The sequence below is a fragment of the Oncorhynchus clarkii genome, chromosome 6 (assembly GCF_045791955.1).
Source record: "Oncorhynchus clarkii lewisi isolate Uvic-CL-2024 chromosome 6, UVic_Ocla_1.0, whole genome shotgun sequence".
In the NCBI taxonomy this organism is placed as follows: domain Eukaryota; kingdom Metazoa; phylum Chordata; class Actinopteri; order Salmoniformes; family Salmonidae; genus Oncorhynchus; species Oncorhynchus clarkii.
In genome coordinates this window covers 81,384,116-81,407,198 of record NC_092152.1, presented here as the reverse complement: position 1 = coordinate 81,407,198, position 23,083 = coordinate 81,384,116, and the positions used below count along the sequence as shown (strand labels likewise).

Here is a 23,083-nt window from a genome sequence, read left to right as displayed (position 1 = left end):
CATTTCATAAATTGACATTTTAATGATTGTCTTGTCTCTGAAGAATGTTTGAATGGTGAAGTGTTAATGTTTGCAGCAAAACCAAAGGCGATCATTATTTTGATCATTAAATTGTCTGCAAATTATATCATGATTTCTAACATAATTCTGTGACCGTGCAAAGGTAAAAAAAAAGTCTGTGCAAAGGTCGTGTTAAAAAATATATGATCAGTGATATGACTGACTAGATGTCATTTCAGACAGGTAAAAACATTTCACAGAAAGAAATATTGCTCCATTATTATACTGAAGGTAAATTATGAGAAAGAACTCTTCCAACTCAAGCAGGGTTGGCGGTGCATCATGGGAAATAAACCAACATGGGGACCTGATCCAAGTACGAAACCACCATGCAGTGCCTGCACAGTTTTTGATTAAAGAAAACGAACAATGATTATCATCATAACCTCATGCTAAAGAGAAGTTGTTATAAAGTTTCAGGACTAAACAGATGAACTTGACGGCGCCTAGTAATCTATGCTCCGGGAGAATGTGATTGTTTTGTCCGGCGCCGCGCTCGTATGTGTGCCTACTGCTTCACAAAGCGCCATCGGGGAAGTGCATCACTCCCAGCCTTCGACGGATGATGGACCGGAATTACCCGAATTCCAGTTTCGCAGACCCGCTGGCTCCACCAGCACAGACCGTAGCCTGGGCCTATGAGCGGAGCACCGCAAGCATAAAGCCAAGGTAAATTAGATGAAGGAGAGGGCGGGTCACCTTTCACGGAAAATTCCGGTGATGGAAGGCCTAGCACAACAAACAGAAATGTGACGAGCTTTTAAAGTTAACGCGTCGTGTTATGGAACAATTGGGTCGAGGGCTTGACATATGAATATAAAGTTACTGATCACTCATTGAACAGTGTTTTGGAAATGTTGGACACCCCTCAAATATGTAGCACGCCATCAGCTACGTAGCTGTGTTGCACGTTAATTGTCAATATGCACAATTAACTATCTACATGCAAGAATGCAATTATGTCGAATAGTTCAATCACTTATTCGATCGCTTAGAATGAACCATCTTTAACTAGGAAAGAAGTCGCCAGACAGGTCCGCTTAATCACACTGATGTACGGGTATATTTGCATAGCTAGCTAGATACGTTGTTGCGCGCAAGGTTGTCAAATCCGAGGTGTTTAATTCGCTGATAAACTGGTCATTGACATGGTCTCAAATTTTAGGAAGTAGCTTGACTGGTTGGATTCTGTTTTGACTGAAAGTGAAGTCACAAAGACTGGTGTTTTGTACAGTTTGTTGACAGCTGTCTGACGTCTACATCGTGGTCAACTCTGAATGTTTACTTCTTCAGAGCATCGCTGTCATTTGACCATTGAACAAAATGATGAATATGAAAGTCGTGCTTGTCACATGTATATTTGGGAGGCTCAGTGGTGTGGTTGATAATGTGTATTTTTTTGTCCACTCTCTGTGTGGAGTTAACCTGAATTGCCTGTTAAAATATCCTGTTTTATAAATGGATAGCGCTGAAAATGTGGGACACCAGCTGCCCTAGTTATGGTATCTGCTGAGTACAGACACACAGCGAGAGACAAAGTGAAGTTAGTCCGTGCCGTAACAGTTGAGGTTCAGTCTTTAGCTAAACCCTAACTACCTGTTTAAACCCTAAACCCTAAACCCTAACTACCTGTTTAAACCCTAACTACCTGTTTAAACCCTAAACCCTAACTACCTGTTTAAACCCTAAACCCTAACTACCTGTTTAAACCTGTTTAAACCCTAAACCCTAACTACCTGTTTAAACCCTAAACCCTAAACCCTAACTACCTGTTTTCTGACATTAAGTTGAAACACATTTAACAGAATCATGTCTCTCGTCTTGTCAGACTGGGCTCTTCAACTCATTTCCACCTGGATGAAGAGAGGAGCCCTCGTTAGTGGTGTGAGTGGGGAATCTCTGTCCAGACATGAACTGTGGAGCCCCACACAGTGCCTCGGAGCAGACTGCCACCCACCCTCCTCCTTCCACCTCCCACCCCCAGGGTCTGAGGAGACAGGGAGAAGTAAAGGGAGAGCGAGGGGCTGGTTAGAGATCAGTCACTTCTCAGGTTATGGAGGGAAACTGAGATTGACACCCTTAGGGGGGAGTGTGGGATCTTGTTTTAACCTACTCACCAACACATGTTTAGTTGAACAGTTTTAGGGGTAGGTAAGTTAAATCAGGGAAGGTCGCATATCAGACAGGTGGGTTTTAAAACAGTTTGTAGTTTTTTTTTACGGTGAAGCTGTTCGTACTAGTACTATGTCATTACATTATGAAAGTAGGCTAGACTGAACATGCTTGAAGCCTGTTCCTGAGTTCTCTCTCCAACTGCTCATTGTCCCTGTGAGTGTTCTAACCTCCAGGAAAAAGGACTTGGCCAGCGTCTGTCTTTAGAGAGAACGGTGGATTCACTCTAGAATATAGACTATCCCACTCAGGGAGGAGGTGGAGATCACCACCTCCTCATCATCCCTGAGTGCGATTATGTCTTCCTGACCTTTTCACTTTCTCTTGTCTGTGTGAAAGCACCAGCGTTTTGGTTGGTTCCTCCAAACTGATCACAGTGAGAATCAGCGTTTTGGTTGGTTCCTCCAAACTGATCACAGTGAGAATCAGCGTTTTGGTTGGTTCCTCCAAACTGATCACAGTGAGAATCAGCGTTTTGGTTGGTTCCTCCAAACTGATCAGTGAGAATCAGCGTTTTGGTTGGTTCCTCCAAACTGATCAGTGAGAATCAACTCAGAGAATTTAGTTTGACTTGGGTCCTAGTTTGTGACTAGCTTATCTCTCCCTCACCCTTTTATTGTAGATTAGTAGGGATGTGTTAGTGAAACACAAGGACAGAGAGAGAGAAGCAGATGAGATGACTCCCAGCTGAGCGTTTGTCTCCTGACTAGAACATCAGTCAGTCTGCTCTGTGTTCATCGCACCGAGACGTCTCGTATTATCTGAATAATAGGAAATGGGACATGTTCATCACATGGTCACAAAATGGAGCCGAACAGACTGACTCGTTCTGGGGTCTTTTGGGGTGGGGGCGGGGCGCTGTGACGATATCAGTATAACAATATTTCTTTGATAGCGAAAATAAAAACATGAAGCAGACAACTCTTTGGTACTTTAAAAACCTGCTGTATGTAAAATATTGTGAGCTACAGAGGTAAAATAAATAAATGTGACTCTGGATGACATAATGTTTGCTTCCAACATTAGGACTGTTTTCCTAAAAAAGTTAAATCCGCTTTGCGTTTTGTTTCCTTGTCAAGATACTAATGAGTATTGTATCGTACCGGCCCTAGTTGTTATTACCACATGTTTTGATGGAAAGTAGTAGCTAGCTAGCTGTTTGTACAGGGCCTTTCATTCTCAAGTTCTTATACTGACAAGGCTGTTTTGATGCTCCAGTGAATTGTAACGTGCGGAATTAAAGTTTCATTGGATGCAAATATAACCCAAGGTTCATAAGGTAGTCTGTCCTCTTAAAACGTCTCGCTCTCTGTTCTTCTTCTGCCTCCACTTCTGTGTGTGGGTTAGGCCTTTGTAGGTTTCAAGACTGAGGCCGACATAAAAATATCCCAGAGCTCTCATTCATAACCCTGTTATGACTTGTAACAATCTCCTCACCCTGCTTGGGTTCCCCTGTACAGTGTACATGAATAATTTACCTCTGGCCATGCCAGTCTCTTTGTGTCACTCTGGGGGGCTGTGGAAAGGGCATGAGAGAGCACCAGCTGGTTGTCTAGCTACACTGACACTATTCATGACAGTGCAGGTTGATAGTGCTGCATGTTATCCTGTGGTAGCTCAGCTGTGAGCAGGGAACAACAAGTGTGTCTGCTCTCATGTTGTGTGTGATCCCTGTTTAGTACAGCAGTCTTCATATGAGCTCGTCTGACACCCTGTTATAATCAATACTAGTGTTTCTATAAAAATAACGTGTCATGTTTGAGTTCTGTCAACGTATATCATTTTCTAATCTGTTTAACTCTGTTTCTAATGCTGAACAAATAATAACCTCTTATGTGACTGTCAATTGTAATATTATCAATGGGTGAGAGATTTTTTATATATCAAATGAGACCTGTCCTGCACCACATTTTTAAGGGCCTCCATTGTGCCTGACACACTTTTGTAAGCTTGCATCATGGGCCTATAAATACCGTCTGGGTCTCTGTGTGACAGGGCAAGGCCCAGGGGGCTGACAGGGGCACAGTGTGCTGTTGTGATGGTGCTCACATCGTGTTGTTGATGTGTGGAATAAGCTTGTCTGGTTTAGTGCCTCAGTCATGGTGAGGTTGCACAGTAAAGGTGCAACATGTGCGTGTCCTAATGTATATGTGTGTGTGTGTGTTCCTTTCCGCAGTGCCAGTTATGGTGCCACACACCTGGAGTCGGAGCTCCTCCATCGGCAGACCTACGCCTGCACCCAGCTGCCCACCTACACCACTACCCATCACCCTACAGGTAAGATTTAATGAAGGACTACGAGACTTGTTTAATGAACTGTAGCGGGCTGCCACTCTGTGTTGTTATTGGAGGAAGACCATTAGGAGAATGTTACTGCGCCTGCATCAATAACCGGTCATGTCTAGATGGATACAACTTTTGTCAAATTTGACATTTTTTCAGCGAACCCGTTTCTTAACCTAATTCACCTAACCTGCTCCGAAAAGTACATTTTTGACACAATCTGTATCCTTTCTAGACATAACCTCAGTAACCTCATGACATGTTCTCTGTCTCTCTTCACCGCCTCCCCCTTCTTCTACCTCTCCCAGGTCTGTCGGGGGGGTTTGACTCAGGCACTAACACTACTGAGACCTCTGTCATGAACTTCCTGTCGGCCATGGAGTCTAGAGCCCTGCAGCAGGCTGGTCCTGTCGGGGCCTCTCTGCTCCCCCCCTTTAGGACCACCACGTGGCAGACCGGTGAGGCCACACACAGTATATACACACACCAAATGGCTGCCATTTTACACACTTGGTTTTGAGTGAATTATTTGTTGTGTATTTATGAATTGTTCTGTGCGTCATGAATTCCAAAGAAAAGGACATTTTGAATTGAGGCACCAGGCTGGTTTCAATTGGGAAATGAGACCTGTATCCATTCCACTCAGTTCATATATTACACATCGTTGGCCTTGTTCTCTTTCTACCTCTCTCTCTCATGTTTGGTTCATCTGTCGTGTGTGAGCTGTGTTATCGGCTTGTTTTTGTCTGTATCATTTTGTATTTTGTTTGGATGTGAACTGCCCGAAGATTTATCTTTATTCATCTTTCTTTTTTTTTCACTTAGGCGCCAACCCCACCACAGAGCTGTTCCTCACCGGTGCCCTTCCTACCAGCGCCACATTCCCCTACCCTGCCCCCCTCTCCTCTTATCAGCACCCTAGTGCCTTCCCCTCGCGGAGCTACGCCACCAGCCCCTCCCTGGCCCTCCAGGACCACGCCTTCAGCACCTCCACCAACGGCCTGCTCTCCTCCCACCTCGACCCCCTGCTGCAGCTTAAACCCAGCCAGGCCACGCTACCTACCTCCCTGGCCTTCGACCGCCTCCCCACCCCCTCCCTGGGCACCGCCCTCCCTCCCCAGTCATCCACATATCGCTCGGCCCAGGAGTCGGCCCCTCACCTCCTGCAGCCCCAGTTTGGGCTACTGCCCTTGGCTACCCAGTCAGCCCCCCAGCCTTACGGGGTGCCCGTCTTCTCGGGCTCCATCGAGAGAGCACTCCAGCGGGAATGTAGTGTGATCAAGCACCACCAGAGGCCTTCTAGCAGCAGCCACGCTGTCTCGGAGCAGCTGCCTGGCTTGCAGCATTCCCTGCAGGGCTACCTCGGCTCAGGCAGCGGGGAGGGGGATGGCTCCTTCCAGCAGGACCCCTCGAGGCAGACCACAGTGCCCTGCAGCACCTCCATGGGGACGGACTCCTCCCAGGGGGTCAACGGTGCGCAGCAGCCTAAGACGGGTGTGCAATCTCAGGCCTACCCCTCCATCCCCTCCCCCTCTGGGTACTGCTCGTCCTCCACGGGTGCCAAGACTAAAGACTGTTCTTCCAAACTGGCCCCAGATGGCGGACCCCAGTCACAGGGTGGATCTCCAGAGAGCTACCCCTCCCCAGGGCAGGGGCCAGGGCTGAAGCATGGTTCGGTGATTGCCAGCCAACAGACTCAACCATACACATCGGCCCCGCTACCCAGTCTGCTGTCCACTCTCAGCCACTCTCAGAGTTACATCACCTCCCAGGCTTACTCCTCTTCCTCCTCAGACCTCCTCAGGCCTTCTCTCTATAAGACTCTGCCCTCCTTCTCTGGCCATTCAGGCAATGTAGCGTCTGTCAGTCAGTCCCTGGTCTACTGCTCCAGCCCTGGGCAGAGCCAGGAGGATGTGGGCCAGTACGGAGCCCAGGTTCAGGGCCTGTGTCTGGGCAACCCCTCTCAGAGCTCCCCTGCCAGCCACTCTCAGGGTGCCCCTAACGTGAGCTACCTGTCTCAGGGGCAGGCTTCGGTCACTCAGTCTCAGAGCTACGCCGCAGGACAATCCCTCAGCGCCCCCTACCCCTCCGCCAGTGCCCAGAGGTTACCCACATCAATATTGGGCCAGGGCTACACCCCCTTCTCTTCAGCCCCTCCCCTTGCCTTACAGAACAACTGCAGATCCTCAGTACAGGACCTAAAGCCAGCCTACTGCAAACTGAAACTGGAAGGAGAGATCCCCATCGAGGACCTCCAGGCTCTCCAGCAGGTCTCTTTAGAAACCTCCAGCCTGGGGGGCAGTGACAATGTGGTCTACGTAGTCTCCAAAATGGATGACCGTTACAACACTCAGAGTGTGATCCGGAGCAACTCGCGAGCCGAAGACCAGCTCATAGGCACAAAGACTAGGACCAACGCCCAGCTCATGTCTTCCCATGAGGAGCTCAAACAGCACTCACTCCTGCTCAAACGGCCCGAGCCACGGCAACAAAATCACCAGGCCAACGCCCAGTCTGCCCTGAACCACACCCAGAACCAGTACATCAGGGTCCCCAACTCTCAGGTTCTACTGGAGCCTAATCGGGACCAGCAGATGGTCCTGATCCAACAGCCTCTCATCCACTGTGGTCTCAACCCTTCCAAGGTGCAGCTGACCCCGGGGTCAGGCCAAGTCCAGTACCTTCACATGGAGGGAGATCATCTGATCAGCGTTAGCCTTAATGGTAGCCAGAGCCAGCCTGGGGCAGTAGGACAGAACACCATCACGGACTCCTCCATACTGCACCTCTCTTCGCCAAAAGACCCTTACAGCCAGTCGACCAATCAGCAGCAGTCGCAGGACGCCAAGCACCATTTCGCCCTGAGCTCCATCTGCTTCCCAGAGTCCATGCTGCTGGCAGACGAGAGGAACATCCTGTCCAACGTGGATGACATCCTGGCTGCCACGGCAGCCGCCTGCGGTGTCACGCCACAGGACTTTGTCAAAGCCACGTCCGGTGCTGCTGAGGGCGGCATGCCCGACCCCAAGGGTCATTTCCAGACTGGGGACACCAGACACCAGTCACCTAGTTTCTCCTCTTCATCTTCCCAGACCTCCATCATCACCAACACTAACTCCCATAACACCATGACCCTGACACTCAATGGCTCTCCTATGACCTCAGACGGACACCAGTTTCCTAAAGGGGAGGGGCATCTGGGGCAACAGTACTCAATGTCACACTCGCACACCACTGTAGTCGACCTCAGGCACGACATGGGCGCCGACAAAGGTTTGCTACAGAAGCCCGGAGACGAGCCAAACAACATTTCACCCAAAGGACAGTCTGTTTACCCTAGCAACAGGGCCGATGGCAACCCCAACGGAGGCCACTCTGAGAATGAGTACCACCTGGCTGGCCTGGGGTACGACCCCTCAGGGAACCTCAACAGAGGCAAGGCCAATAAGCAGAACCCCAAAGGGTCCAAAGCCATCAAGAGAGAAGACGGCCTTGACGAGTGTCCCTCTGACGGCTTTGTCAACCCCAAAAAGAGGGTGCGCTCCAAGGCTTCGGCCAAGCCACCCGTTCCAGAGGAAGAGAACATCCAACCAAGGAAGAAGACAGTCCAGGCCAAGAGGCAGAACTCCCGGGGCAGCGACCCCACCAGCTCCCCTTCCACCTCGGAGGCGGCCTACGACAGCTACCACCAGCAGGAGAGGATGAGACAGAAGATCCGTGAGGTGGAGGAGCAACAGCCAGAGGTCAAAACAGGCTTCATCGGCTCCTTTCTGGACTTCCTCAAGTCAGGTCCCAAACAGCACTTCTCCTCATCCCCCGTACGGACCCCCAGTCGCTCCCGCAGGCCCTCGGCTTCGTCCAAGCGGCCACTGTGCGCCATACCGCCTCTACCTCTGAAAATACAACCTCCATCAGCCCCGTTGACAGGCGATGAGGGCCTTGGGGTTGCAGGGAGCTCTCAGCAGCAGCGTCTGGAGGAAGAGCTCCAGAAGAACCTGGAGACACTGCCATCGTTCAGCTCGGACGAGGATGAGAGCAGCGCTGGAAAGAACCAGGCCCTCCAGAACAGCATCAGCTCAGCCCTGTCGGCCCTGGACGAGCCCTCAGACAGGACACACACAGCGGGTAAACATGGATGGGCTGCCCTCACAAGCCCTTAAGATTCAGTCATCTGGTTTGTTAGTTATCAGTGTAGTGTGAGACAGCATTGTGTCCTGATTGGATACCATTTAAATAAAACGCTTTGTTTTTTATCTCCAAAAACATTTTCATAAATCAAGGAAAATATGGCTTAGGGCATTCATTCGTACCCATGTTAATTCCAGTAGTTACATTTAACATCTAATACCCTAACCTCTATCCCCTCTCTCTTCTCTCCATCAACAGACAACAGACTCTCCAACTCTCCCCTGAAGCCAGAACAGGCTCCCAGCATGCCTCACTCAGCCTCCAAAGCCCAGGAGCAGCAGACGGCTGCACCGAAGGAGTCCTCGACAACCGTCTTGTCATCATCGGTGACTGGGTCGTCGGGGCAGGAGGGGGCGAAACCGGCGCCCCCAGGCCAGCTGGCCGTCCAGCTGACCAGCGTGGCCATAGAAGGACTGACGGACGAAGAACTGTCGGACAGCGGGGGAGAGGGCATGTACCGCGAGAGGGACGAGTTTGTGGTCAAAAACGAGGACACCGGGAGCCTGAAGGTGGGAGGGGATTTGTGTGAAAGCAGACCTTGGCAGAGATTCACAGAGATTTTCTTTTTTCCCCCTAATGCAGTTAGTCCAGATATATAAAACATATTTGTGTCTCTCTCTCTCTGTCTGTCTGTGGTTTGTTCTATTGATCCATGCTGAGACTTGTTCTACTCGTGTGTGTGTGTGTGTGTGTGTGTGTGTGTAGGTGACATTGACAGCCGGACAGGAACCCCCAGCCATCTGGAAGGTCCAGAAAGCTCTGCTGCAAAAGTTTGTCCCTGAGCTGAGGGACAGCAAGAGAGTGTTCTCAGCCACTAACAGTGTAAGGACAGGTGTACATCTGATTAGACACACACACACCTATGCATGCACATACACACACTACTCATGAACACACACACACTCACAGATGATGATTAGTGTGTTTGTATAAATCCCCATAGAGTTTGAATTCTTCTGTAAGCAGAGTAACATGAATCCACTCTGTTGTGTGTGTCTACATCCGTTCTAGTATCTGGGCTACTTTGGTGACGCTAAGACCATGTACAGGAGGGTGTACGTCAAGTTCCTGGACACGGTCAACAAGAAGGAGTACGTCCGGGTCTGTAACCGCAAACCCCGCTGCAAGCCCATGTCCTCCATGAGGTACTGATATCTGTTCATCTACTTATTTACCTCAGTCTGTCTCATCTTCATCATTCTGAGTCTGGTTTTATTCATTTCTACCTTCATTCTCTCCTCCAGAGGCTGTCAGGCGAAGACACTGCTCGGTCTGAAGACTCCTCCCCGCTCAGTGAACTCTGACCCTCTCGCCACGCCCACATCACAGAAGTCCCAGTCCAAGCCTCGCACCAAGCAGCCCAAGACCAAGGCAGAGCCCCCGCCCAAGAAGAGGAGGAAGTGGAAGGAGTACTCTCCGTCTCCTTCCGAGTCCTCTCCTGAGGATGAGGCTGAAGATGATGGTGAGGGTTGATGCTTTAGAGAGCCTACATTTAGGCTCATTCCCATGGGTTTGATGACTTGATGGAGCTCTGCAACTTCCTCTGTTATGTGCTGTTTTATCTCTTGTTCTTCCCTCTCCCTCGTTCCCTCTGTCTTTTCTCTCTCTGTCTCAGAGTTCACTCCTCCAGTGCCGTTTTCCTCTCGGTTCCTCAACACCAGGACCATGAAGGAGACGTTTAAGAGCTTTGTAGAGCTGCTGATCAGCGTCGCCCTGGATGCAGACGTGATGAGCGCTCTGGAGAGGGAGAACGGTGGGTATACCCCCAACAGAGGGGGAGAGGGGGATGGTTGGTACCCTTCCAAGGGTTCCCAAACTGTTACAACTGTTACTGTTACAACTTTCAACAGTCACATGAAAGCCGGACTGAGTTCCTTAAAAAAAGATTTGGGAACGACTGCCATAGGGGGGTTAGGGACGGAGACAGGTGTATTCACGGAGGAGTAATCAGGTCTGGCATACCTGAGGGGGAGAGAGAGAGGGGACGGAGACAGGTGTATTCACGGAGGAGTAATCAGGTCTGGCATACCTGAGGGGGAGAGAGAGAGGGGACGGAGACAGGTGTATTCACGGAGGAGTAATCAGGTCTGGCATACCTGAGGGGAGAGAGAGAGGGGACGGAGACAGGTGTATTCACGGAGGAGTAATCAGGTCTGGCATACCTGACGGGGGAGAGAGAGAGAGGGGACGGAGACAGGTGTATTCACGGAGGAGTAATCACGTCTGGCATACCTGAGGGGAGAGAGAGAGGGGAAGGGAGTGGAATAGTTGTTTGTAGAATTTAGGAAGCTGATCACATTGTTTCTGGGGTTCAGATGAGCTGTTGCTGCCCCACATGAAGAGAGTGGACGGGATGATCTGGGACAACAGGAGACGCCTGCTGCCCAGACTACGAGTGGGACAACTCTTTAAGGTTTGCGTTTTAGCATTCTCCTGAAAATAAATATAGGCCTCTGCCTTCCTCAACATCCTTTTATTGAGTACCTCTCACATTGTCTCTGTCCTCAGACGGCGCTGGACAGCTTCCCAGAGATCTCCGTGGTAACAGAGCTCAACAAGGATGGGGAGACTCCAGCCTTTAAGGTGCGGCTCAGTGGGAAGGCCTACAACAGGAAGAACATGAAGCCTTCCAAGTCCCCCAGCAAACTGCCCCTGGTAAGAAGAGGCTCTATGTTGACACTGCTATTTACAGTGCAGGCCAGAGGGAAAGAAGAAGCCCTTTCTGCTTTTGTCCAGTAGAGGGCGTCCTGCACTCAGTTTGTGTCTCTGATGCAACATATTTCTGTGACTGCTGGATGTGAATGCATTTAGTTTTTTATGCTTACTTGACCAAACTGTGAAGTTTGCGTGGAGTGTTTAGGAAAATGTAGTGTAATGAACTCTGTTCTCTCTGTCTCTAGGAATACACAGTGGACCAGCAGAAACCACAGTGGTTCTCCCTCTACCATTCTCTACAGCATTACAAGTACCACACATACCTCATGTGTCAGGAGGAGGTGAGACAGCACTCTGTGTCTCTGTGATTGGCCGAGTGTGACCACATGTCCCTACATTTTGGTCCTTTGTCCTGCAAGCAAACAATCATGTCCCACATTTTATCAACAGATTAAAACTCCCTCCCACCAGGCTACACTGTCCCCCAAAGTCATCCCGTTGTCCCACATTTGGGTGTTTTAAATGTGGTCACCCTAGTGGGGGCATGCATGTGCCCTGTGTGTGGGTCTGTGGTGGAATATTTCAGGGATGCTAAGAAGAAGACCATGTACAGGAGTGTGTCTGTGGACAATACACCCTAGCCAGCTGTCTAGTTGGTCCACATTGCCCTCAGTCTAAACAATACACACTAACCAGCTGTCTAGTTGGTCCACATTGCCCTCGGTCTAAACAATACACACTAACCAGCTGTCTAGTTGGTCCACATTGCCCTCAGTCTAAACAATACACACTAACCAGCTGTCTAGTTGGTCCACATTGCCCTCAGTCTAAACAATACACACTAACCAGCTGTCTAGTTGGTCCACATTGCCCTCAGTCTAAACAATACACACTAACCAGCTGTCTAGTTGGTCCACATTGCCCTCAGTCTAAACAATACACACTAACCAGCTGTCTAGTTGGTCCACATTGCCCTCAGTCTAAACAATACACACTAACCAGCTGTCTAGTTGGTCCACATTGCCCTCAGTCTAAACAATACACACTAACCAGCTGTCTAGTTGGTCCACATTGCCCTCAGTCTAAACAATACACACTAGCCAGCTGTCTAGTTGGTCCACATTGCCCTCAGTCTAAACAATACACCCTAGCCAGCTGTCTAGTTGGTCCACATTGCCCTCAGTCTAAACAATACACCCTAACCAGCTGTCTAGTTGGTCCACATTGCCCTCAGTCTAAACAATACACCCTAACCAGCTGTCTAGTTGGCCCACATTGCCCTCAGTCTAAACAATACACACTAACCAGCTGTCTAGTTGGTCCACATTGCCCTCAGTCTAAACAATACACACTAACCAGCTGTCTAGTTGGTCCACATTGCCCTCAGTCTAAACAATACACACTAACCAGCTGTCTAGTTGGTCCACATTGCCCTCAGTCTAAACAATACACACTAGCCAGCTGTCTAGTTGGTCCACATTGCCCTCAGTCTAAACAATACACCCTAGCCAGCTGTCTAGTTGGTCCACATTGCCCTCAGTCTAAACAATACACCCTAACCAGCTGTCTAGTTGGTCCACATTGCCCTCAGTCTAAACAATACATCCTAACCAGCTGTCTAGTTGGCCCACATTGCCCTCAGTCTAAACAATACACCCTAACCAGCTGTCTAGTTGGTCCACATTGCCCTCAGTCTAAACAATACACCCTAACCAGCTGTCTAGTTGGTCCACATTGCCCTCAGTCTAAACAATAGACACTAGCCAGCTGTCTAGTTGTTCCACATTGCCCTCAGTCTAAAAATACACCCTAACCAGCTGTCTAGTTGGTCCACATTGCCCTCAGTCTAAACAATACACACTAACCAGCTGTCTAGTTGGTCCACATTGCCCTCAGTCTAAACAATACACACTAACCAGCTGTCTAGTTGGTCCACATTGCCCTCAGTCTAAACAATACACACTAGCCAGCTGTCTAGTTGTTCCACATTGCCCTCAGTCTAAACAATACACCCTAGCCAGCTGTCTAGTTGGTCCACATTGCCCTCAGTCTAAACAATACACCCTAACCAGCTGTCTAGTTGGTCCACATTGCCCTCAGTCTAAACAATACATCCTAACCAGCTGTCTAGTTGGCCCACATTGCCCTCAGTCTAAACAATACACCCTAGCCAGCTGTCTAGTTGGCCCACATTGCCCTCAGTCTAAACAATACACACTAACCAGCTGTCTAGTTGGTCCACATTGCCCTCAGTCTAAACAATAGACACTAACCAGCTGTCTAGTTGGTCCACATTGCCCTCAGTCTAAACAATAGACACTAGCCAGCTGTCTAGTTGTTCCACATTGCCCTCAGTCTAAACAATACACACTAACCAGCTGTCTAGTTGGTCCACATTGCCCTCAGTCTAAACAATACACCCTAACCAGCTGTCTAGTTGGTCCACATTGCCCTTAGTCTAAACAATAGACACTAACCAGCTGTCTAGTTGGTCCACATTGCCCTCAGTCTAAACAATACACACTAACCAGCTGTCTAGTTGGTCCACATTGCCCTCAGTCTAAACAATACACACTAACCAGCTGTCTAGTTGTTCCACATTGCCCTCAGTCTAAACAATACACACTAGCCAGCTGTCTAGTTGTTCCACATTGCCCTCAGTCTAAACAATACACCCTAACCAGCTGTCTAGTTGGTCCACATTGCCCTCAGTCTAAACAATACACCCTAGCCAGCTGTCTAGTTGTTCCACATTGCCCTCAGTCTAAACAATACACCCTAACCAGCTGTCTAGTTGGTCCACATTGCCCTCAGTCTAAACAATACACCCTAACCAGCTGTCTAGTTGGCCCACATTGCCCTCAGTCTAAACAATACACCCTAACCAGCTGTCTAGTTGGTCCACATTGCCCTCAGTCTAAACAATACACCCTAACCAGCTGTCTAGTTGGTCCACATTGCCCTCAGTCTAAACAATACACCCTAACCAGCTGTCTAGTTGGTCCACATTGCCCTCAGTCTAAACAATACACACTAGCCAGCTGTCTAGTTGGTCCACATTGCCCTCAGTCTAAACAATACACCCTAACCAGCTGTCTAGTTGGCCCACATTGCCCTCAGTCTAAACAATACACACTAACCAGCTGTCTAGTTGGCCCACATTGCCCTCAGTCTAAACAATACACCCTAACCAGCTGTCTAGTTGTTCCACATTGCCCTCAGTCTAAACAATACACACTAACCAGCTGTCTAGTTGGTCCACATTGCCCTCAGTCTAAACAATACACCCTAACCAGCTGTCTAGTTGGCCCACATTGCCCTCAGTCTAAACAATACACCCTAACCAGCTGTCTAGTTGTTCCACATTGCCCTCAGTCTAAACAATACACACTAGCCAGCTGTCTAGTTGGTCCACATTGCCCTCAGTCTAAACAATACACACTAATCAGCTGTCTAGTTGGCCCACATTGCCCTCAGTCTAAACAATACACCCTAACCAGCTGTCTAGTTGGCCCACATTGCCCTCAGTCTAAACAATACACCCTAACCAGCTGTCTAGTTGTTCCACATTGCCCTCAGTCTAAACAATACACCCTAACCAGCTGTCTAGTTGGCCCACATTGCCCTCAGTCTAAACAATAGACACTAGCCAGCTGTCTAGTTGGTCCACATTGCCCTCAGTCTAAACAATACACACTAACCAGCTGTCTAGTTGGTCCACATTGCCCTCAGTCTAAACAATACACCCTAACCAGCTGTCTAGTTGGCCCACATTGCCCTCAGTCTAAACAATACACCCTAACCAGCTGTCTAGTTGTTCCACATTGCCCTCAGTCTAAACAATACACACTAGCCAGCTGTCTAGTTGGTCCACATTGCCCTCAGTCTAAACAATACACACTAATCAGCTGTCTAGTTGGCCCACATTGCCCTCAGTCTAAACAATACACCCTAACCAGCTGTCTAGTTGGCCCACATTGCCCTCAGTCTAAACAATACACCCTAACCAGCTGTCTAGTTGTTCCACATTGCCCTCAGTCTAAACAATACACCCTAACCAGCTGTCTAGTTGGCCCACATTGCCCTCAGTCTAAACAATAGACACTAGCCAGCTGTCTAGTTGGTCCACATTGCCCTCAGTCTAAACAATACACACTAACCAGCTGTCTAGTTGGTCCACATTGCCCTCAGTCTAAACAATACACCCTAACCAGCTGTCTAGTTGTTCCACATTGCCCTCAGTCTAAACTAACCAGCTGTCTAGTTGGCCCTCGGTCAAACCTCCAACGTGATGTTTTGACTGCAGAACTGAGACGCTGTATCAGCAATGACCACTGAGTGTCATGTTCAGTTTAGAATAGTCTTGAACCTAGGTTATCTCTTCAGTGACAACCCCTCTGTATGTGTAATTGTTTGCGGCTTGTGCCTTTCAGGCAATATGTCACGCCCTGGCCAGTGACGGCCCTGGCCAGTGAGGGCCCTGGGCATGGTTTGGTTGTACAACTGATACCCATGATTGGCATACAACTGTTGTGTGCTACCAGGGTTGTTTAGTTGGCACAGAAACGCTGGTGTGGTTGACGTGGGGGTTGTTTTGTGGTTGACGTGTGGCTTGTTTTGTGGTTGATGTGTTGCAGATTGCGTCATTGCGGGTGCAGGCTGGTGACATGGGGCAGGAGGAGACGGTGCAGCTGTGCATGAGGAACGGAGCCTGGGTGGAGGGCCTGTTCGACCGCTTCGGAGAGCTCCTCAACCAGGTGCAGCAGGCCTGCCTATAGCACAGACTAAGAGGGAGAGAGAGAGCTGGAAAGAGAGAGGCCTGCCTATAGCACAGACTAAGAGGGAGAGAGAGAGCTGGAGGGAGAGAGGCCTGCCTATAGCACAGACTAAGAGGGAGAGCGAGAGCTGGAGGGAGAGAGGCCTGCCTATAGCACAGACAGAGAGAGAGAGCTGGAGGGAGAGAGGCCTGCCTATAGCACAGACTAAGAGGGGGAGAAAGAGCTGGAGGGAGAGAGGCCTGCCTATAGCACAGACTAAGAGGGGGAGAGAGAGCTGGAGGGAGAGAGGCCTGCCTATAGCACAGACTAAGAGGGGGAGAGAGAGCTGGAGGGAGAGAGGCCTGCCTATAGCACAGACTGAGAGAGAGAGCTGGAGGGAGAGAGGCCTGCCTATAGCACAGACTGAGAGAGAGAGCTGGAGGGAGAGAGGCCTGCCTATAGCACAGACTAAGGGAGAGAGAGAGCTGGAGGGAGAGAGGCCTGCCTATAGCACAGACTAAGAGGGAGAGAGAGAGCTGGAGGGAGAGAGGCCTGCCTATAGCACAGACTGAGAGAGAGAGAGAGAGAGCTGGAGGGAGAGAGGCCTGCCTTTAGCACTGACTAAGAGGGGGAGAGAGCTGGAGGGAGAGAGACCTGCCTATAGCACAGACTAAGAGAGAGAGAGGGAGAGAGGCCTGCCTATAGCACAGAGAGAGGGAGAGAGGCCTGCCTATAGCACAGACTGAGGGAGAGAGAGAGCTGGAGGGAGAGAGGCCTGCCTTTAGCACTGACTAAGAGGGAGAGAGACCTGCCTATAGCACAGACTGAGGGAGAGAGGCCTGCCTATAGCACAGAGAGAGGGAGAGAGGCCTGCCTATAGCACAGACTAAGAGGGAGAGAGAGAGCTGGAGGGAGAGAGGCCTGCCTTTAGCACTGACTAAGAGGGGGAGAGAGCTGGAGGGAGAGAGACCTGCCTATAGCACAGACTAAGAGAGAGAGGGGGAGAGAGGCCTGCCTATAGCACAGAGAGAGGGAGAGAGGCCTGCCTATAGCACAGACTAAGAGGGAGAGAGAGAGCTGGAGGGAGAGAGGCCTGCCTATAGCATAGACTAAGAGGGAGAGAGCGAGCTGGAGGGAGAGGCCTGCCTATAGCACAGACAGAGATGGAGGGATAGAGATGCCTGCCTATAGCATGTAGGGAGAGAGACAGAGTGAAGGACAGATAGGGGGAGGTCTGCCTAAAACAGAGACTGAGAGATGGGAAGGGGTCTATAGTGAAGAGAGAGAGCAAGTTTTAATCTACTAACTGGATGACCAGAGGAAGCAGAGGTGTCTGGAGATCAGCGCTGTCACCATGATGAGAAGAGGAGGGTCCAGCATTTCAGCACTACCTGATTGGCTAGACGCTTCTGAAACCACAGAGTACGAGGACAATCTGGGTTTTGTAGTAAAAAATATGTAACTAGCAAACTGCTAGTGGACCTTTTCAGAGACCTATTTTTCTTATGTAGTTTTGTATTTGTTTTGCAAATCATGAAAGATCGCAACCAATGAGCATGCACTAGATAGGCAGAGATTAGCATAGGAAATAGAGGACAGCCAATCAGAAAGCAGACCCTTGACTACCTACAGCAAACTTTTGGGTTCGATTCAATCGGTTGCGCTGACGATTAGCGATGTGGCGTCATTTTAAAGGTAAATACTGATTGAGCCGACATATGCAGAGTTTACAGTGAATGCAGTTTCCGCGAAAACACAGGAACATCACTTTTAAATTTCTATCGTGCTGAGATCTTCAGCACTACAGATTGAATCAAGTCCTTAGTCTGATATTTGATGAGTAAATGAAGGGGCAGGGGTTATTATATAAATATATATTCATAGATCTATATGTAAAACATGTTTTCTCACAATGGATCGCCAAATTTCTATACATATAATGTACATTTTGTAAAAAGAACAGTTTTGTCACATTGATTCTTTCCAGGAAGAATTTTATATAATATAGATACTTACCTTTTGTGCTTAAAGAAGTCATTTTCTCATGACGAGTTGTGGATCCGAACAGAGTTGGTGCAATTCTAACACAGCTTTTTGTCTTTTATTCTAATGAAATGCTATTACCTAACTGCTGTATCTGAGGTCGAATGAGAAGAAAACAGAAAAACAGCCTTTATACTTGTGTTTTTCTTTACAAATGTACATTTTATCTCACTTATAGATGTATTTTTCACAGAAGAAAATTGTGGTCATAATTGTTTATTGTTCATTACACCTTGAAATGCACTTTTCATTGTTTTTCAGAGAAGATTCCCTATGCGTTTATTTCGATTACATATTGTATACTTACATATATATATATATATATATATCTCTTAAAGGTCTAATGCAGCTGTTTTGTCTCAATATCAAATCATTTCTGGGTAACAGTTAAGTACCTTACTGTGATTATTTTCAATTAAAATGGTCAAAATGAAACCAATGGCTTCTTAGCACAGAGCAATTTACCAATCAAGAATGTTCCCAGGACTGTGGGAGTGGTCTGAGTGGGGAAGGGGAAACGATCTGTTATTGGTGGAGAGGTTTGGAACTTTGTGTAACCTAGTTTCAATAAGAATGAGTCTTATTGGTCTAACTCATTTCAGCAGGTCAAAACTCCATCCCACCAAAACAGTTGGAAATGTCAGGCAGTCTTTTCAAACAGCTCTCACACTAAAAGGGCATTGTCATCATTTTCACAATTTCACAGTATTATTTCAACCTCTGTGGAAATGTAAAACAGAAAAGTCACATTATTGACTGCTCTGTGTTTTTAAGGTCATTTTTCTTTAAGGGTTTGCCTCCATTTTGAACAGATTTATGCAGACCGCATTTGAATAGGTTTTTTCTTTTCAAGTGTAGCTGCTGATTATTTTTCTGACGTGAAAATACATTTCCTACTAAACATAGACATTGAAATGGTTGAATGAATCTGTACGTGTCTGTTTACTTCAAGGTACTGCGCTGTCATTGAGATGTCTGTGCATGTCTGTTTACTTCAAGGTACTGCGCTGTCATTGAGATGTCTGTGCATGTCTGTTTACTTCAAGGTACTGCGCTGTCATTGAGATGTCTGTGCATGTCTGTTTACTTCAAGGTACTGCGCTGTCATTGAGATGTCTGTGCATGTTTAAGAAAACAAGATTCAAGCCATGACTAGGTATTGTGGCGGGTTTTAATTGACCAAATGTTTTACCTCCTACCCCTTTCAAGACAAAACCGTATAAAGAAGATAGTGTTTTTTTGTCTAGATATGACAAGGCCATATGACAGGAGACTGGCATTATGAGCTGCACATGGTGGGTAAATGTTTCACGTACCACAGTAGTACTCTGACAGGCCGTTTACTGAAAATGGACACTTAACCACTCCATTTACTGAAAATGTACACTTAACCACTCCATTTACTGAAAATGTACACTTAACCACTCCATTTACTGAAAATGCACACTTAACCACTCCATTTACTGAAAATGCACACTTAACCACTCCATTTACTGAAAATGTACACTTAACCACTCCATTTACTGAAAATGTACACTTAACCGGTCAATCAACATTCATCTAGAACCAAATCTCTGACAAGAAAGGCATATTTTTAAGGGTCAGTTTGACTGCATGTTTTTAAAGGTCCGTTTGACTGTATGTTTTTAAGGGTCAGTTTGACTGCATGTTTTTAAGGGTCCGTTTGACTGCATGTTTTTAAGGGTCAGTTTGACTGCATGTTTTTAAGGGTCAGTTTGGCTGCATGTTTTTAAGGGTCAGTTTGACTGCATGTTTTTAAGGGTCAGTTTGACTGCATGTTTTTAAGGGTCAGTTTGACTGCATGTTTTTAAGGGTCCGTTTGACTGCATGTTTTTAAGGGTCAGTTTGACTGCATGTTTTTAAGGGTCCGTTTGACTGCATGTTTGACTGTTTTTCCTGGTCTGGCTGGTAGATGGAGAATAACACTGTATTGGCCCAGTCCCAGTCATACATAAAAACTCTTATCTCACCTTTGTAATAAATCTGTGTTCGACAGTGTGAAGGTTATTAGACTAGAATTCCCCTTTTCACCTGTCATGGAAATGTGGAAAGGAAACTACCTAAAAGCACTGTGATTGGCATCTCTAGCCATCGTCACACTTAGACCTTTAGTGTACCCATCCAGTTCCTCTTCAATACCACAGACTTCAACGGATCTGAGTTTGACTATGGAGGTGAGAGTGAGAGGTTTCCCTTGGCAACACACTTCACTTTCATAACCACACAGGGAGATGTGTTTAACCTGCTCATAAAACATGTTGTAGCCTCACAGTAACCTATGGTGGAGGACAGTTACTTCTCCTTACGTCACCTACGTACTGAAGGCCTCTAAAACCTGAGAGCACTGCTCCTACCCTACGATGTGTGTGAGGGAGAGAAATGGAGAGAGCCAGGGAGGGAGAAAAGGGGAATATTGTGTCTGTCTGTCTTTGTCTGCGTGTCCACTATGTGACAGATGTTCTATAGCTTACAGAGAGAGAACACACTGAGGGAGGAAGATCAGACTGTGATGCTGCTCACCCTGTCTTGGAACAGACTATTCCATCTGACAATGGACGGCTGACATTGTGACCTGTGGCCTAGCCTCCGCCTTGAGCCAGCGGCCTGTTGAATAAAATATGACTGTCCAGACGACCACAATGCAGAAAATGTTCCCCTGTACCCTCCCCCAGACAAAAGCACCCCTGTTCTCCCACCACGACCCTGTGAAGGAGGGCCCTGTCCTCTGGGCAGGGGTGGGGTGTGGGGCGTTTGGGATTCCAGTGGGGGCATCACTGGGAGAGACGCCGGGCTTGTGGAACACAAACCATTGTTCTAGACCTACAGCTGGAAAGCATATGAATATTGATACATAGTTAGATATGTGGGAGATGAACAGAGTGGAATGCATTGAGCCTGGGTGAGAATGAGCTGGTTTCTATACTAATGGGAATTTGTTTACATTGAGATGCCAGCCTGATGATGTGCTGATGATGTCCCATGTACCCACTGTGTCATGGGAACACTGTATCCTAATAGAGAAGAGACTCATGTTGGTCATAAACAGTGAGTCCATCTAGATAATCTGTCCTCAGACTGAATGAGGGAGTAGACTGCAATCCACCAGAGGAGGCTGGTGGGCGGAGCTATAGGAGGATGGGCTCGTTGTAATGGCTGGAATGGAATCAACGGAACGGTATCAAACACATGGTTTCATTCCAGCCATTACATGAGCCCGTATAGCTCCTCCCACCAGCCTCCTCTGAATTTAACCAATAAACCGGGAACGATCGCTAAACAAATACATTTAGCTAATTAATAACCACATCAGCCCTAAAGCAATCATTCTCCTCTGACATTGCGTGCGTGATAAGTTTGAAGGAGAAAGTCAAGGAAATAAAGTTGGTTAATTTTCCCAGAACAGGAACTGAAAGAGGAGAGCCAACATTGCTTTCACCTTGTGGACTAGTTCTCTAAGTGTATTAACCAAACAGCTGTTTGGTGACATTTCAGCACAGGTGTATGTGTGCATGTGTGTGTACACGTGAGGTGTGTGAAAGAGAGGAGAGGTGTGTTTGTGTGTGAGAAATGTCTTCTGTTTTGCAGCTATGATACGCTGAGTGTACAAAACATTAGGAACACCTGCTCTTTCCATGACATAGACTGACCAGGTGAAAGCTATGAACCCTTATTGATGTCACTTGTTAAATCCACTTCAATCATTGTAGATGAAGGGGAGAAGACAGGTTAAAGAAGGATTTTCAAGCTTTGAGACAACTGAGAGATGGATTGTGTATGTTTGCCATTCAAAGGGTGAATGGGCATGCCAAAAGATTTAAGTGCCTTGACACACCGGTTTCAGTGTGTCAAGAACTGCAACGCTGCTGGGTCTTTCACGCTCAACAGTGTGCTGTGTGTATCAAGAATGGTCCACCACCTAAAGGACATCCAGCCAACTTGACACAACTGTGGAAAGCATTGGAGTCAACATGGACCAGCATCCCTGTGGAGCGACACCTTGTAGAGTCCATGCCCCCAATGAATTGAGGCTGTTCTGAGGGCAAAACCCCTGGGGGGAAGGTATTCCTAATGTTTTGTACAGTCGGTACTGATGGCTGGTTTAAGAAACACAATTACATCTGAACAGAGCCTCGTTTACACCTTGCGCTAACATGTGAGTTTCGTGATCAGATGAATATGATCCAATGTCTTTCTGATCAAGTTTTGTTGCGTCTACACATGGTGTTAAAATGTGTCTTATCCGTCCACTGTGTCCACATTGTGACCTGATATTTGACAGAAATTCTTTCAAAATATTATGAATTTATTGAATTTAAGGCAATTACTGGTGCCATAAGACTTAGGTCAATGGTGCTTCCTGTCAATGATTTTAGTGGTTGGTATAATTATAATTTAAATGGTTTGACCATCCAGAACCGGAGGTCAGGAAGATCTGATCACAATCGGATGAATGTGTCTTTTAATCGCCTAATGTGGGGACAATGAGAATTTGGACAAGATCAGGACATAGAACGAATGTTAGCACCAGGTATAAACAGGGCTAAGGAGAGCAGTAGAACCAGTTTATGTGGATGTTTTACGCAGGTTGACATTTATTGTCATGAGTCTTGCCCTGGAGGCAGCACTGAGTGGTTTCATGCCAGATTAGCCAGCAACGAAGTCAAAATTGCCGATATTGTAAAAATTCATGATAACTAAAATTAGCTTTTTTGGTGATAATTTAAGGTTATGGTTAGCCATCATTAGGGTTAGCAGTGTGGTTAAGGTTAGGGTAAGGTTTCAAATCAGATTTTATGACTTTGTGACTGTGCCAGCGAGTGACCACTCTGCAGAGCTGCCTCCATTACACGAGTCATCCCAATAAATGCCAACCTGCATGGTTTTCACGCTTCAGGCTTGACATT

The 23,083-nt window shown here is 47.6% G+C and overlaps 1 protein-coding gene across 1 annotated transcript; it reads left to right on the top strand.

Annotated features, from left to right (window-relative positions):
• Positions 1-344: 344 nt before the first annotated feature.
• On the top strand, positions 345-19,061 carry LOC139411712 (glutamine and serine rich 1). The gene is made up of 13 exons (XM_071158375.1): positions 345-729; positions 4,409-4,509; positions 4,824-4,973; positions 5,341-8,640; positions 8,902-9,212; positions 9,409-9,525; positions 9,715-9,848; positions 9,948-10,165; positions 10,319-10,456; positions 11,019-11,116; positions 11,212-11,358; positions 11,604-11,699; positions 15,996-19,061. The coding sequence occupies exons 1-13, from the start codon at positions 623-625 to the stop codon at positions 16,134-16,136; spliced, it is 5,058 nt and encodes a 1,685-aa protein (XP_071014476.1). The 5' UTR covers positions 345-622; the 3' UTR covers positions 16,137-19,061.
• The last annotated feature ends 4,022 nt before the right edge of the window (positions 19,062-23,083 follow it).

Bases quoted from the DNA above. Each gene is read 5' to 3' on its own strand.
- LOC139411712 (XM_071158375.1), top strand. From the start codon at position 623: ATGATGGACCGGAATTACCCGAATTCCAGTTTCGCAGACCCGCTGGCT. The intron at 4,974-5,340 runs GTGAGGCCACAC...TTTTTCACTTAG, and splicing joins GACCACCACGTGGCAGACCG to GCGCCAACCCCACCACAGAG. The intron at 11,117-11,211 runs GTTTGCGTTTTA...CTCTGTCCTCAG, and splicing joins GAGTGGGACAACTCTTTAAG to ACGGCGCTGGACAGCTTCCC.